The sequence below is a fragment of the Semicossyphus pulcher genome, unplaced genomic scaffold (assembly GCF_022749685.1).
Source record: "Semicossyphus pulcher isolate SPU_LCO1_2020_fin unplaced genomic scaffold, fSemPul1.0.p SCAF_17, whole genome shotgun sequence".
Taxonomy (NCBI): Eukaryota; Metazoa; Chordata; class Actinopteri; order Labriformes; family Labridae; genus Semicossyphus; species Semicossyphus pulcher.
The window spans coordinates 13716007-13730397 of NW_027211681.1; the positions used below are offsets into that span (position 1 = coordinate 13716007).

The 14391-nt window shown below is 40.1% G+C and overlaps 1 protein-coding gene across 3 annotated transcripts in view; it reads right to left on the minus strand.

Moving 5' to 3' along the window:
* LOC138594618 (microtubule-associated tumor suppressor 1 homolog) overlaps positions 1-14391 on the minus strand; it is a 93035-nt gene that overhangs the window by 12321 nt on the left and 66323 nt on the right. For all 3 annotated transcript variants that reach the window (XM_069665776.1, XM_069665777.1, XM_069665775.1), the window contains exons 8-10: positions 11167-11300; positions 9776-10108; positions 1503-1569 (exon numbers count right to left, since the gene is read on the minus strand). In XM_069665776.1, coding sequence (XP_069521877.1) covers positions 1503-1569; positions 9776-10108; positions 11167-11300 — 534 coding nt within the window. The remainder of the gene's footprint in view (positions 1-1502; positions 1570-9775; positions 10109-11166; positions 11301-14391) is intronic.

Consider the following 14391-nt stretch of genomic DNA (forward strand, 5'->3'; position numbering starts at 1 on the left):
GAAACCAACCGTCACACTTGCACAAAGTATAATTATTAAAACTGACATGAATGTCTCAAGTGTCGGCTCCGTCTTTCCTGTCTACATTGCTTGTAACCATCAAGCTTGAACGCGTGCATTGTCTCAGTGACAGTGACATGGCAGGCTGCCAACGCTGGCACACCTCAAACACACACACGGAAACTACACATGGAAACAGTTTCCTAATAGTTTTCTGAAAGCTCCCGGGCCGTGCCAGGTGACGTTCTTCATTATTATTATAATTAATACGACTTACTCATTGGCTATTATTACATAAAACTTTCCACAAAAGTGGTTTGACAGGAGATGAAGGGCTGCGGCCTTTGTGTGCTGCTCATACTACTAAACTAGTTGCAATTTAAAGGTAATTCTGCTATTTTTAAACTATCATTAAGTACAAAAAGTTTTCATATTGGTCCAGTGGATTGCTTCAGTCATGGCTGCAACTTTATCCGTCAACTGATCAAAGTCCGTCCACTGAAAGTGCCTGTTTTTGTCACAGACAGGCTCAGGTTGTTATTCCAAATGTGTGACAACATTACAGAAAGTGTTCATCGCAAAGACTGTCTCCTTTGTTAGCAGTGAGATCGCTCTTTTCTAAGCCACCAGACTCCATTGACAAAAGCAGTAATTTAACCACACAGGACACTGCTATTCTACAGCTGCCTGAATCAGATTTGTGCGTTATTGTGTGGGATGTAAATATAGTGTTTGATCCAAACTGACCTTTTCAAACATAAAAGTCGCAAAATAAGACAAACAAAGTAACCAATCCAGTCAGGGGTAGACCAGGAACTCCAGTGCTCTGTATGGTGAAATTACCGTTTTTGTCAATGGAGTCTGGTTCGTTTGTGAGAGTGATGTAACAGCCTTATCTGGTTTTAAAACAGGAATTGTACACCTTGACATACACGTCTGTTGGCATTTGCCCCCAGGATGATGATGCAGCACTTGCATCCCATTTCACACCTGCAGGTTGAAGCAACCAACAGGAACCAAAAACTTTTTGTAGCCAATATATATATATATATATATATATATATATATATATATATTTTATTCCATGAAGCCATTTATGCTTGTTCTGTAAAACAACAAATCCAACCTAGTGACAAAGCCATTGTCAGTATTTACACTATATGATATTAAAATTGTGACGCTCAGATGTTATTGATGTTAATGTATAATCTACTCGTCCTCATGTGCACATAAAAACACAGGTGTGCTCTGCACATGACAGGCACGATGACAGGTTTCTGCCTGTGTGGAGCAGCTGCACTTCGGCATTACAACAGAAATAACACCAGGCTTTGAATGGCAGTTGACCCGGCCTTGATAAGCTTTGTATGAGTGTGTGTGTGTCATGCAAATGCACCAGAGACAGAGAGAGAGATAGAGAGAGAGAGGGGGAGAGGGAGAGAGAGCATGCATATGAATTAGCATTTGGTATCATTTCGGGTGTGTGGATGAGCGTCTCTTACCCAGCTCGTCTCGGAGGTTTGCCAGTTCCAGGGACAACTCCTTCTTCTGCTTCAAGGACTCCTCCCGCTGCACAGAACAGAAGAAGAAGAAGTTTAAGACCGGGTAAAGATCACTAAGGGGATGTCTGAAATCATTCACTATTCAATACACGCAGTGGAAGACTTTAAGGCAAAATAATAAAAAAGTTTACAGTTCATTATCTCCACCAAAACCTTTGTAAAACACTTCCAAAGTGTCACAAAAAAGTAGTGCAATTTAGAAGAAGAAGATGGTATACTTAATAATAATACAGATTGCAAGCAACGAAATCCCTGCGAGTAAATGCACCCATCAAAGTACGTCGACTCAAAGTTCTTCTTTTTGCTGACAGGCTCTAAATTTTATTAAAAGCTGTCCCCTACTCCTACTCATAAAGACCTTTCTGTTCAAGAGGAAAGTGCTGTTTTAAAATCAGAAACAAATGTCAGCTACATCACTCTCTTTGACCAACCAGACTCCATTCATAAAAACACTAATTTTACCACAGAGCCGGGGAGATGCTCATCTACCATTACCTCTATCAGTTAGCTTGTTTGCATTTCTCTGGTATTATTTGTGAATTCAGACTCAACATAATATTTCTGTAACACACGAAAAAAAAACGGATCAAGGCACTAGTACTTTAGCAACTAACATGTTCTGCGAGGTAAAATTACAGTTTTTGTCAATGGAGTCTGGTGGCTTTGAAGAGAGCAATCTAACGTCTGGTTCTGGATTTTAAAAACATCTTCGTCTTCAACAAAAAGGTCCATCTCTGTAGGGATCCTTTCTGTAATGTTGTCAGAACGTAATGTTGTTAGTTCAGATCCCACACAATATTTTTTAACCCAAAAAATATTGTGTTGTAGGGCAGCAGCAGACTAGCAACTCCTATGCTCCTTGAGGTAAAATAATCTGGTGGCTTTGAAGAGAGCGATGTGCCAGCTCAAAAAAGTCTCTTTCTTTTGAAAAAAATCAAGAGATTCAATTCATTATCTGCGAGGACCTTTCTGTAATGTTGTCAGCTACTTCGAAAAACAATCTGAGGCTGTCAGTGGAAAAAACAAGAACTTTAAGTGGACGTACCAAAGAATTACGTTGCAGCCATTACAGCCCGTTTCCAAGCTCCAGGCCGAAGCTATTTAGTTGAGCAATAGCTTTTGGACCAATTAGTCAGTCAGACCAAAATAATACGTACAAAACAAGGCCTAGGCTTAAAAATACTAGAATAATTGTTTAACCAGAAGGGACTTAGAGGCAGGAATGCATACAGATAACACGTTAGGCTGACCAGATTCTATCTTGTCTTAAGACATTAAATAAAACATCCATCTTTGCATCAGATACCCAGCCTGCAATACTGCAGCTGTAACTGACCTCAAACAGTAACAAAGATCTCCCAAAGAAAATACAACTTCACATAAACTCTAATTAAGAATGAACAAGTAACATCAAGAAAAATACTGAAATGTCACATCATCACAGGAGCACAAGATGAGGTTGAGCTAATATCTGCCTCAGGTCTGTACAGTCGTGCTCAGGTGTAGGCATCAGGGAAGGCTCCTTATATAGAGTATTTGAATTCATTTCACTCTCTAATGCACCCACCATAAGACCAGCACACACGTGTAAACACAAGGACAAGCCCACACTTTGACTTGAAGAGAACCAGTGCTCTACACTGTCCCATATTTGATTCAACTTACATAACATTTACTCCTTTTAGCGCACACACACATAAAGTCAAGCATAACGTAACAGCAGCTTTACAGCATGAGTAGTGGAATTTACAAGGGAAACACACACACTAACACACACCCAGAGCCATAAAGTCCATCTGTTGTCTGAGGGGTCAGTGAAGTATAAAAGCAGGCAGAGGCCGGGGCAACAAAGAGAGCATAAAACACAGCCAATGTCTCCAAAAGGGAGACTATCAGCTGCAGTAATATGATAGATTATTGCCGGAGAGGAAAAAGTGTCATAACAGCAGGGTGACAAGGAAGGTTCAAGCCCCCTGTTTCATAACTTATCAGTGACATTCAAGGTCCAAATAAGACTGATTGGGCTGAACACCAACAGCTAATGTGATCAACGTGTCACTGAGGTTTTTGAAATACACTCAGCTGAAATCCTGCAAAGTGACCTGATGCTTAAATCCCTCCCTGTAATCCCCGGACGTCTCCTCAGAGAGTCGATCACAGCTCTCACTTAGACGACAACAGAAGTTAGGAGAAACAAGAGAGACACAGTTCACACACACCTTGCGTTTCTTCTTGCGCCGATGAGGGGGGGCCTTCCCCGGCTTTGCATGGGCTTTGCTGGCCGTGGAGCCCATGTCTCCACCAACTATTTACACACACTGTTCAAAAAACGTGCTCCGTTCTCTTGTTTCCTTAGTCCTTCCTCCCTAATCGACACAGGACGACACAAGCTCCAAACAACGCGCACACTCTCTCTTTCAGCCCTCCTACTGGATGGGACTCACTCGCTCTCTCTGTCTCTCTCTCTCTCTGCTCGGCCCCTCCTCCCACGCTCTACCTGTTCACCACAGAGCTCCCTGTCCTCCCTCCCTTTCTCCCTCCCTCCTCCCATGTCTCCTCCTCCTGTCTGGGTACTGTATGTTAGAGGAATGTGAGTTATTTCTGCACCAACGTCCTCTCTTCCTATCTTTACTCTTATCTCGGTCGTTTACACACAAAACTGGTGTATCTGCATTTAACTCGCGCCTCTCGCTTATCTAACTTTCTACTCGTCCAGCTGTGGAGACAGCTCAATATGTGCAACATTCAATCACTAACTGGTAGACCCAGAGGGACAATCATATTGTATCGTACAGCATCGTTATCGTACCATTATCATATCGTTATCTTAATGCGACCATATCGTTATCGTATCATACCATAATCTTATCACATCATATATATATATATATATATATATATATATAAGTATCGTATTGTTATCACATATTGTTATCATGTCGTTATTGTATCATATTGGTTTCATATTGTTCTCGTATCATATTGGTTTTGTGTAGTTAGAATATCGTTGTCGTGTCATTGTCGTAGTCGTTTCATTGTATCCTTGACATGTTGTATTGGTTTCGTATAGTTATAATATCGTTGTCGTGTCGTTGTCGTATCGTTGTCGTATCATACTGGTTTCATATTGTTATCGTATAGTTATAATATCGTTGTTGTATCGTTGTCATGTCATATTGTTCTCGTATCATATCGTTATCGTATCGTTATAATATCTTTGTCCTATTGCCATCTGCCATAATCGTAAGTGTATTGTTATCCGTCTTTATCGTACCGTTATCGTATCGCTATCGCATCGCTATCGCATCGCTATCGCATCGCTATCATATCGCAATCGTATCACTATCGTATTGCTATCGTATCATATCGCTATCATATCTGTATCATTATCCTATTGTTATCGTTTCGTTGTTGCATCAGCAACCTTAACCCTTACCCATCAATACCACATCCTTAACATATTATAATAATACCCATACTGTATCATTATCGTGTCATTATCATGCTATCCCTTGGACATAAGAGGTTAAGTTGAGGCTATACTACGCTAAAGCCAACAACAATTGGGGAACAAAAAAAAACAGTAAACGAAAAAAAAAAGGAAAACGACAACAATAACAAGAAAACACAATAACACAAGACGTTGCTCGTCAAAAACAAACACAGCGACAGAGTGCTGCAGTGAGGCGGTTCCAAAGGCAGCGAGAACATTAGACCTTTATCAAAGGCTGGATTCATTGAACCCACTCCATTCCCACACCTGTACCCCTACTGGTGGAGAGGTAGCGCTCCCATTTCAAATTGTAGCTTTCTACTCTGTTCATGAGTCTATATGACCGGCCTTCCAGCACGGATAGTCTACCTAGATGATTATGGCAGAGATTTACAGGAGGAGCGGAGGGGGCCTTCCATCCTGAAACAATTAGCTTACGCCCCAACATCAGTGCAGTCTGCACATATTCTGCATCAGGTGAAGAGAGGTGCTTAAGGGACGCTGGGTACCCCAGAATATACAGACCAGGGGAATAAGGGATATCACACCCTATGATTTGTGTAAGATTTTTGTGAATATCAGAGCATAAGTTAGCGTACCCTCCCCTTCCCTACATCTCCAGCACTCTGGGGTTTGTGTTGAGTTAACTCTAAACAGTTGAGGCTCCACTTTGTAAGTCCCTCTTCTGTCTGTCTGGTTGCTCTCAAAGAAAACTACAAAACCCTGCCAGGGTTTCCTCTTTTGTAAATGGACTTCCAGAAGGTCTCATTTGTTTCTTTTTGGTTTTATGAGTTTTACCATCTCAGGAACATTTAATAAAGGCTATTTTGAGATGTTTTTCATAAACTCCAGCCTGTTAAATTAACTTAAAAAAAGAGACTTCTTGCTCTGAAGAAACTCTAACATTGCGGTTCCTTTGCAGCCCTTTGCACTTGTTACTCACATTCATGTGAAACAATCACAAAGTGCCCAAAACAGAGAAAGAAGTGACAGTGAAAGGACAAGTGCGGGTTTGAAGAGTGGAATTTATGGTTAACCCCACCCACCCAGACTCTACCCATTTCATGAAACCAAACAGCCCCCCTCCCCTCCCCCAAGGGAAAGTAGCTCTGCAGCAAGTGTGCAGTTTATTTTCACCAGTCACCTTTAAAGTGTGCAGCACAGATTAGATAACTCTGGTATTCATGCTACAGATATAAACACACAAACATCATCTCAGACGCACAAGTCAAAGAGCTTCAGGGCTCAAACTGCAGCTGCTGCATTCCTCCACCCCTCCCTCTCTTACATCCATCACCCCCCTCCCCCTCCTCACCTCTGCTTTCCAACGAGCCGTCAGTCTAATCAATAACAAGCTACAAAAGGCTCCTGCACTGTAAAACTCTGAACGCTCCCCTCTCTCAGGTGGTCCTAAACAGCTACAGAAATGGGGGCATTTGTCCTAATTAACAGAACTATTCAAATGAAGGCCAGTGCTGAGAGTTATGTAACAGTCTCACGCACACACACACACGCACACACACACACGCACACACACACACACACACACACACACACACACACACAGATAACAGGTTGTTCTACAGATAAGTAGTGACTTTCACACAGAGACACACACAGGCAGGTACGCTGTAAAAAATGAAATCCAAGAGAAGACAAAATATCTTAAATCACAGATTTTCTGTCTGAAAAGATTTCTCCTCTTGCCGTGCAGGTTTGAAGAGAGATTGTAATTTAATTATAAGTTTGTCACTGTGTTTGTCCAAGATTAATTTCCTATTGGAAGGAAGTCAATCTCATTTATAGTAAAAGTAGTTTTATTCAGGACAACTTATTTTAAGCACAAAATGCATTTTATTGTCTTTGAATTACAGGGGGTAGTTTGGAGTTCTAATAAATAAAAAGAAAATCTGTCAAAGAATATGAAAATAAATACAGGATTCTGAAGAGAAATAAATAAAATATGTAGAAATATAAAGAGAAATAAAGTAAAAGATTATTATATTATTTCAACTTTTATTTATTCTTTAAGATTTAAATGCAAAAATATAGAGACAAAAACATACATTTATATTATATGCAACTCCTGATATAACTCCATGACTCCACAATATATTATTACATAGCATTACTATAGTATTACTATTGGTATTATATAAATTCCGCTCCGGGGATAAATAAAGTATTTCTGATTTATAATAACTTCAATCACATCGGAAATGAATTGTAAATATTTTTCAACATGTTGAGAAAATTAATTTTAAATCTTTTATATGTTGAAAAAACGCTTCGCACGTCCGTTTCACAACAGGTTCTGGTAGTTTAGTACCGACAAGTTGCAGTTAAATATAATTTCTGCTTTTATATTTAAAACAATAAAGCACTCGTTTTAAGATATCCGTGAGCCCTTTGACACCACATATTCTAACCTTAGAAATCCTGGTTAGTGACATTCTCTTGTTCTGTTAGAAGATATTTCTGCTACTTTAAGTTATATTTTCCACATTTTATGGATTCTTTTCTTCTTATTGCTGGCTTTTTACAGTGAACATCTGCCCTATGCTTACCTAACACGCACTGAGGATGGAAGAAGAAGAAGAAGAAGAAGAAAGAAGAACTAGAAGGAAGAGAAGAAAGAAGAATGAGAAGAAGAAGTAGAAGAACAACAACAATAACACAAAGAACATGAAGAAGAAGAAGAAAGGAAGAGAAAGTAAACGGGACAAAGACCGTTCAGAGTGAGGACAGATCAATAAACAGTGTTCCTCACACACAGAGGAAACGAGTCTAATGAGGGTTTACATTCTGAATGACACTTTGGTTATTGTGGCTCCAGTAACGTGTGTAAATGTCTGTTCATGTGTGCCATCAGTTTTATTTCACACGGTATCAAACTCTGCAAACAGAAAATCACTCGTCCATCTAATCAAAGAGCAAACATCCGGGACTCTGTGATTGACACATCCTGGTGCCTGAACGGACCAATCACCTTCCACCTGTGATAAACCAGCCCACTACAGTAAAAACTAGCTCCACAGACCCCCTAACAAATCTGAATACAGTCTCACAGAGGGGAAAAACCACACAACAGAGCTGCTGAGCCTGAAGTCTGTCACACATGAGAAAGCATTTGAGATATGCGACACGGTTGAACACACACACACGCACAAACACACCTTAATTAGGTAACATCAGCTGTAGTAAACAGCCCATCCTTTCTGACAGGCACTTGTTGCAGGTAAAGCTAACCGCAGTCACACAGTCTTCTTGTTGTTGGTGTTCACTCAGACGAGCCTCTCCCTGCTGCTTCAACACTTCTTGCTAAAAACATCCATCATTCCTCCACTCCTCCTCGTCAAGTGTCCCGACCAGCTCCTTAAAAAGCAACACCGCCACTTCAACAACAGCCGAGCGACGCCTTAATTACAGGCTTTGTTTTAATTTGCCAGAGGGGAAGGATGGTGTGCTGATCGTTTCCCCTCATTTCCCCTCAGTGAAGCTGCACTCGACCATATTGTATTAACATGTTCAAACACGCCCATCTCATCGGCCTTTAAAGAGGAGGAAAAAGGGACCCTTCAACATGAAGTAAAACAATGTACATCCTCCTTATATCAAAAACAGGACTTAATTTCTAACTGAAAGGAGGTGGAATAAAGGCCAAAATATTGTCAATAACAGCAGCTATTTAAATGTACTCATGCTGAATCTATAACTGTACTGCCTCATTTTTAATGCCTGCAGGAGTTCTGGTCATACAGACTTAAAGAACTTAGAACTGACTGTGCATAAATAATAAAGTATGAGAATAATATTGTTGCTTTGTCTTTAAACTCTGGTTAATGTATCTCAGTTTACTTGAGAAGTATGGAGTCACGGGAGGGACAAAATTAGGATTTATCTGTAAAATAACAAAATAAATGTGGAAATTTAAAGGCTGATGAAGGAAATTAATAAGTACATTTCTAAAATGTGAGATTATAAAGAGGAATAAACTAAATAATAAAAGTTAATATCATATGTACAAAAAATACAAAGAATTAAGCTGTAAGCAATATGACATTTCTTTATTTCTTTATTATTTAGAGATTTATAAGATATTCATTTATTTCTGTATTCATGTAATTACATCTGTTTCTTCTCTATATTCTTTGATTTATATATATATGTATTTGCTTATCTATTTATTTTTATCCCTTTATTTTGACAATAAATTAAGACGAATATAAATCTATTTAAAAAAATAAAATAATTGCTTACTGATGAAAGACAAGATACAAGTAAATTAATGTAAATCCACTATTTTAAATATATTTAAATACACATACAGAAATAAATGAAAAAATAAATGCTAAAAATCATTCTTTTATATTTTATTTGTCTTTATATTTCCACATTTTTCTGTTTTAAATTTTGTCCTCTTTACATTAAACATTTATTTTCTAATTCTTTTACAAACGTATTGTTTTCCAAAGCACTAATATGAGTTTATAAAAAGGAAACTAAGCCTGAACAAAGCTCACTAACTAGCCACGAGGCTAACGAGGCATAGAAGCTAATGTTGGCTTCTACTGGATATATTAACACTCAGATGCTGGATTTTCTTTCCAGCTCACTTTGGATGTTTTAAGAATCAACACAAGTCAAAGTGAAGATCCAAATCATCACACAAACATTGGTTATGAGGACACCATCATTATCATCATTAACATATAAATACCTCGGTGAAGAGATGTTGGATGACTGTAGCCAGAGCCTCCACCCTCTTATTGCCCTGGACCAGCAGCTTCCTCAGCTGGCTGATGGCCTGGTTCTTCTTCTCTGCCTGCTCTTTGCTCTGGTTCGCTTTAGTCCCGTCGGCCACAACAGCAGCTCCACCTGCGGCCGGCCTGGAGGCATTCTGCAGGCGGGATCCAGTTCTGGGGCTGGATCGTGACGCTGTTCTTGCTTTGAACCCAAGACCAGATGATCCAGTGGTTCCTGATCCAGTGTTGGTGGTATCGGGGGCAGGTACTGGTGTCACTGGTGCATTAGCATTCACCACGTCCGGTACCTAGTGTTGGAAACAACACAAACAAATCAAGACAGACAACAATCATGTTACATGATTTTTATAAAATTAAGTTAAATAATGTTAAAAAAACAAATAATTAAAAGGTACAAAAAGTTTAGGAATTGCTCCATCAGATTGCTTCAGCTGGCAGCCCCGAAACAGGCTGTAATGGCTGAAGCGTATTTTGGGGCAAATGGGCCCAATGAAAGTAAGTCCACTAAGAGTTCTTGTTTATGCCCTCAACAGACTCAGATTGTTATTTAAAGTGTCTGACAACTTGACAGAAAGTATCATCTGCAGATAATGACAAGAGAAACAGACTTTTCTTGTCACTCTCTTCAAAGCCACCAGACTCCCTGTGCAAAAACAGATATTTCACCTCAAAGAACACAGGAGTTGGTAGTCTACTGCTTTGCTTCAACGTTTAATTTTTTGTGTTAAAAAAAATATTCTGTGTGATCTGAACTAACCGATTTAATCACTGAAGTCGCACAATAACACAAAACAAACAACTGGAACTGAGCAGCAACTGCTGTGTTGTGCATTATAAAATTACTGTTTTTGTTAATGGAGTCTGGTGGCTTTTAAAAGAAGCGATGTAACAGTTGTTTCTGGTTGAAAAGGATCTTACCTTAACAAAAAAGGTCTGAAGCAATCCTTTGCACAAAGATTTAATAACAATCTGAGCCGTTAAGAGGCAACAACGAGACCTTTTAGTCGATGTACTTTGATCTGGAACATTTGCCCCAAAGAAATACACTGAAGCAATTACATCCAGTCTGACACTGACGTACATAAAGAAGGTGCCCCAGTTTAAAGATACAAGAAGTACCCTTTAACACGAGCAGAAGATATACAGAGATTTACTGTATTATAAATAAATGTGCGTTCAACCTGTGTCCAATTCAAAAATGTCTGTTAAACGTAAGCACTGGTTAGCATTAGCATATGCAGCTACTCTGGAACCACCAAGAGAAATAAAGGGTCAACTCTCTTGCTCAGTTTAAGCTGAGTCTCCATGTTAAAGCTTAAATCCCAAAGAAGAAGAGGAGGCATACCAGGTCAGGCGGAGGTTGCTGCTGGTTCTGGTTGGTTCCTCCTGCAGGCACCGCTGCTGCTGCTGCTGCTCCCTGTGAGCTGCTGCTGGTGTTGGTGGGTCTCGCTGGAGGCTCCCGGGGTTTGTTTTTGTCCACTGCAAGAGAACGACGACCTCTTAGTTTGTGGGCGACAGGTACAACATTCAACATGGTTTTCACACACACAAACACTCAACAAACAAAAGAAAGACAATAAAACATGAACACAAAAACATATAACACACACGTCAACATCCACTCTCATCTGGTAAACAAGAACACGCCCTGCTGACTGTTGGAGACTGATGCATCCTGGGATTGCGTGGTAATGATGGCCAGTCAGTGTGTGTGTGTGTGTGTGTGTGTGATGGGCCCTGAGTGTGCATTAAGGAGTGCATTACCAGACACAAAGCAATTACAGAGATCAACACACATCTCCTGTGTCTCCTCCTCTGCTCTCCTCCTTTCCCTGTAAAACATCACTCTTCTTCTCTCTCCCATGTGTTCCCTCCATCCTTCCTTTTTTTATTGGTCAGTCTCTGACTGGAAGTAAAGCTCACTGTACTTCAGAGTTGAGTAAAACTTGAATGGAAATGTTGATATTTTTACACATGTTGGGTCTAAATGACTAAAAGGTACAAACAGCTTTGAAATTGCTCCAACTGATCGCTTCAGGTGGTAATGTATCGAAGGTAATCCTAGTGTGCAAATGAGCCCGATCAAAGTAGGTCAACTAAAAGTTCTTGTTTTTGCTCAGATTGCGACAACATCACAGAAAGGTCTACTGCTTCCACAACTGGTTACTCTGTTTGTACTGTTCAGTGTTAATTTCGTTAACAAAAATTATGACGATAAATGTTCATCAGCGACCTTTTTTCCATGACGAAGACGAGACGTTGACGAGCTAAAATTAGATCTTTGACAATCAAAACTCTGACGACACGTATGTTCTGTTTTCTTAACGAGACGAGACCAGAATGTTAGCCTCAAGCCCCAGTGAAAGATAACAGGTATCATGAAGGTGGTGATGAACTTTCTCTGTTAATGATTTCTGCTTCAGCCTCTGTGTGCGTTCACAAGGAAAGGGGCGTGTTAAGCATCATGTGACGCTTCTTCTGCACACATATAGGAGCGATCACCGGCTGTCTGCTTCAGTCAGACTGTTTAAATGAGAATCGATGATGAAAAGTTTTATTTAAATGCTGAGTCCTCATCGTTCTTTTACTGTTTGGATGATCAGCTGAAATTTAAAGTGTTAATTTTACCTGAAGCAAACAGGTAAAAACGAGGAGAGAAACTAGAATAAAACGATAAACTAAAATGTGACTCAAACTAAAAAGCATTTTCATCTAAAGACTGAATCCAAAATAGCTGCCAAAATGAACACTCATGTTGTTGTGCGACTTTGTCGTTTTAAGCGGTTAGGTTGCAAACAAACAAACTAGCTGATTAAAGCTGCGGTAACACAGAAACTCCCATGTTCTATGAGTGAAAAAAAACCTGTATTTGTCAATGGAGTCTGGTCCATTTGTCCTGAAAGAAAACGCTGCTGCTGCTGCCGGCTAAATCAATCTACTGGAGCAAATCGCAGACTATTTGTACCTGTTGTCTTTTCACCCCGAAATAAGTTAAAAGAGGGCCCATAAATCCTCTTTGTTACGGTCTTCATCAAACCTGCCACCACACTCGATGACGGATTTGAAAGATCTCACAGAGCGATAATCAACATAAATCAGCTCACACGGAGCTGCAAGGACATCTGACAAGCTCCTCTCGCCCACAGACAGCCGGGCTCCCTGACGGATCACACCTGCTAGAAAGCCTCTGAATAATTTAATGTGTAGTGAAAAAGATTTTTGTGTAGACGTGCAGTCAAAATGTTCAATGTAGAAGCTGCATTTTAGCTTATTTACATAGTTTAGTTTATCTACATTTTAGCATTGTTAAAATATGGGTGCATCCTGCATATGTGTTAAGAGGCTGTAACGTTTTCATTATCACCCATGCACTTACATCTACACACAAAGGATTTAGTCCGACTCTTGTTTTTGCTTTATTTTTTAGTGCATGTAGTAAAAAGAGGAGCATTAAATAAACCAGCACATTGAGACCATCAGACCACCATTGAGACTGTGCGTCTGTGCTGCTGCTCAGGAAGGTCAACACGGCCCTCAGGCTTGCAGTGACTTCCTTAAAGACACCGCCCCCTACTGGCAGCCAACGAGCAGAGCATGCTGGTCTGTGTCAGTCTGTGATCAGAGCACGCAGGTCAGGAACAGTGAAGGTCGAACGCAATTGAAATGGATCTGACTGCTGTGCACTTCAGCAGGAGGGTGGTTAGGCGAACAGAAATTCATTAGCTCACGCTGGCATTTGCGCATCAGTCGAATTGAAAGCTGTTAAACACTCACACGCCTTCAATCAACGAGGCAACTAAAGACAGAAACAAACATCCTGATCGCTCTGAAGAACATCAGCCACTGAAGGACAAGCAGGAGTCAGACACTGTCTCTCTTTTGAGGTTACTCTTAGTTGAACAGTATTTCTGGAGCACACAGAGCTGCAGATTCATCACTCACACACAGCAGGAGTTTCAGTGTATCCTGATAAATAGCAGATTTAATGCATCTTGACACCTTTATTAGCAGAACAGGACGCTCTGATTATTAATACAGGGTGTGAAAAAGTTGGCGGGTGCAGAAAAATGAGGCGGTGACAACATGTTGCAGAAATGCATCCCTCAGATGGAATTGCACACATATATAAGGCATTCGAAGAATTAGAGCTTATGAGTTCTCTTCAACAAAGATGATAAAAAGCTCATTTTTATTTCATATAATCCATTTTAAAACATCGTTTAAAGTAGAACTCTGGTATTTTAAACCCAGGTACACAGATTTTGGGGTATAAATGACCAATAGGTTCTTGCTCCAGTAGATTACTTGAGATGGCAAACGTGAAACAGACTCTAAACGGCTGCGATGTAATTCTTGGGGACAAAAGCGCCGGATCAAAGTACGTCCACTAAAAGTTCTTGTTTTTGTCACTCAGATTGTTATTCTGTCTGAAATATAAGAAAAAGGATCCCTATAAGACGCTCCGTTTGAAACCAGAAACAGCTGCTACATCGCTCTTTGTAACCACCAAACTCCATTAACAAAAACGGTAATGTTACCATGCAGAAAACAGGAGTTGCTGGTCCACCGC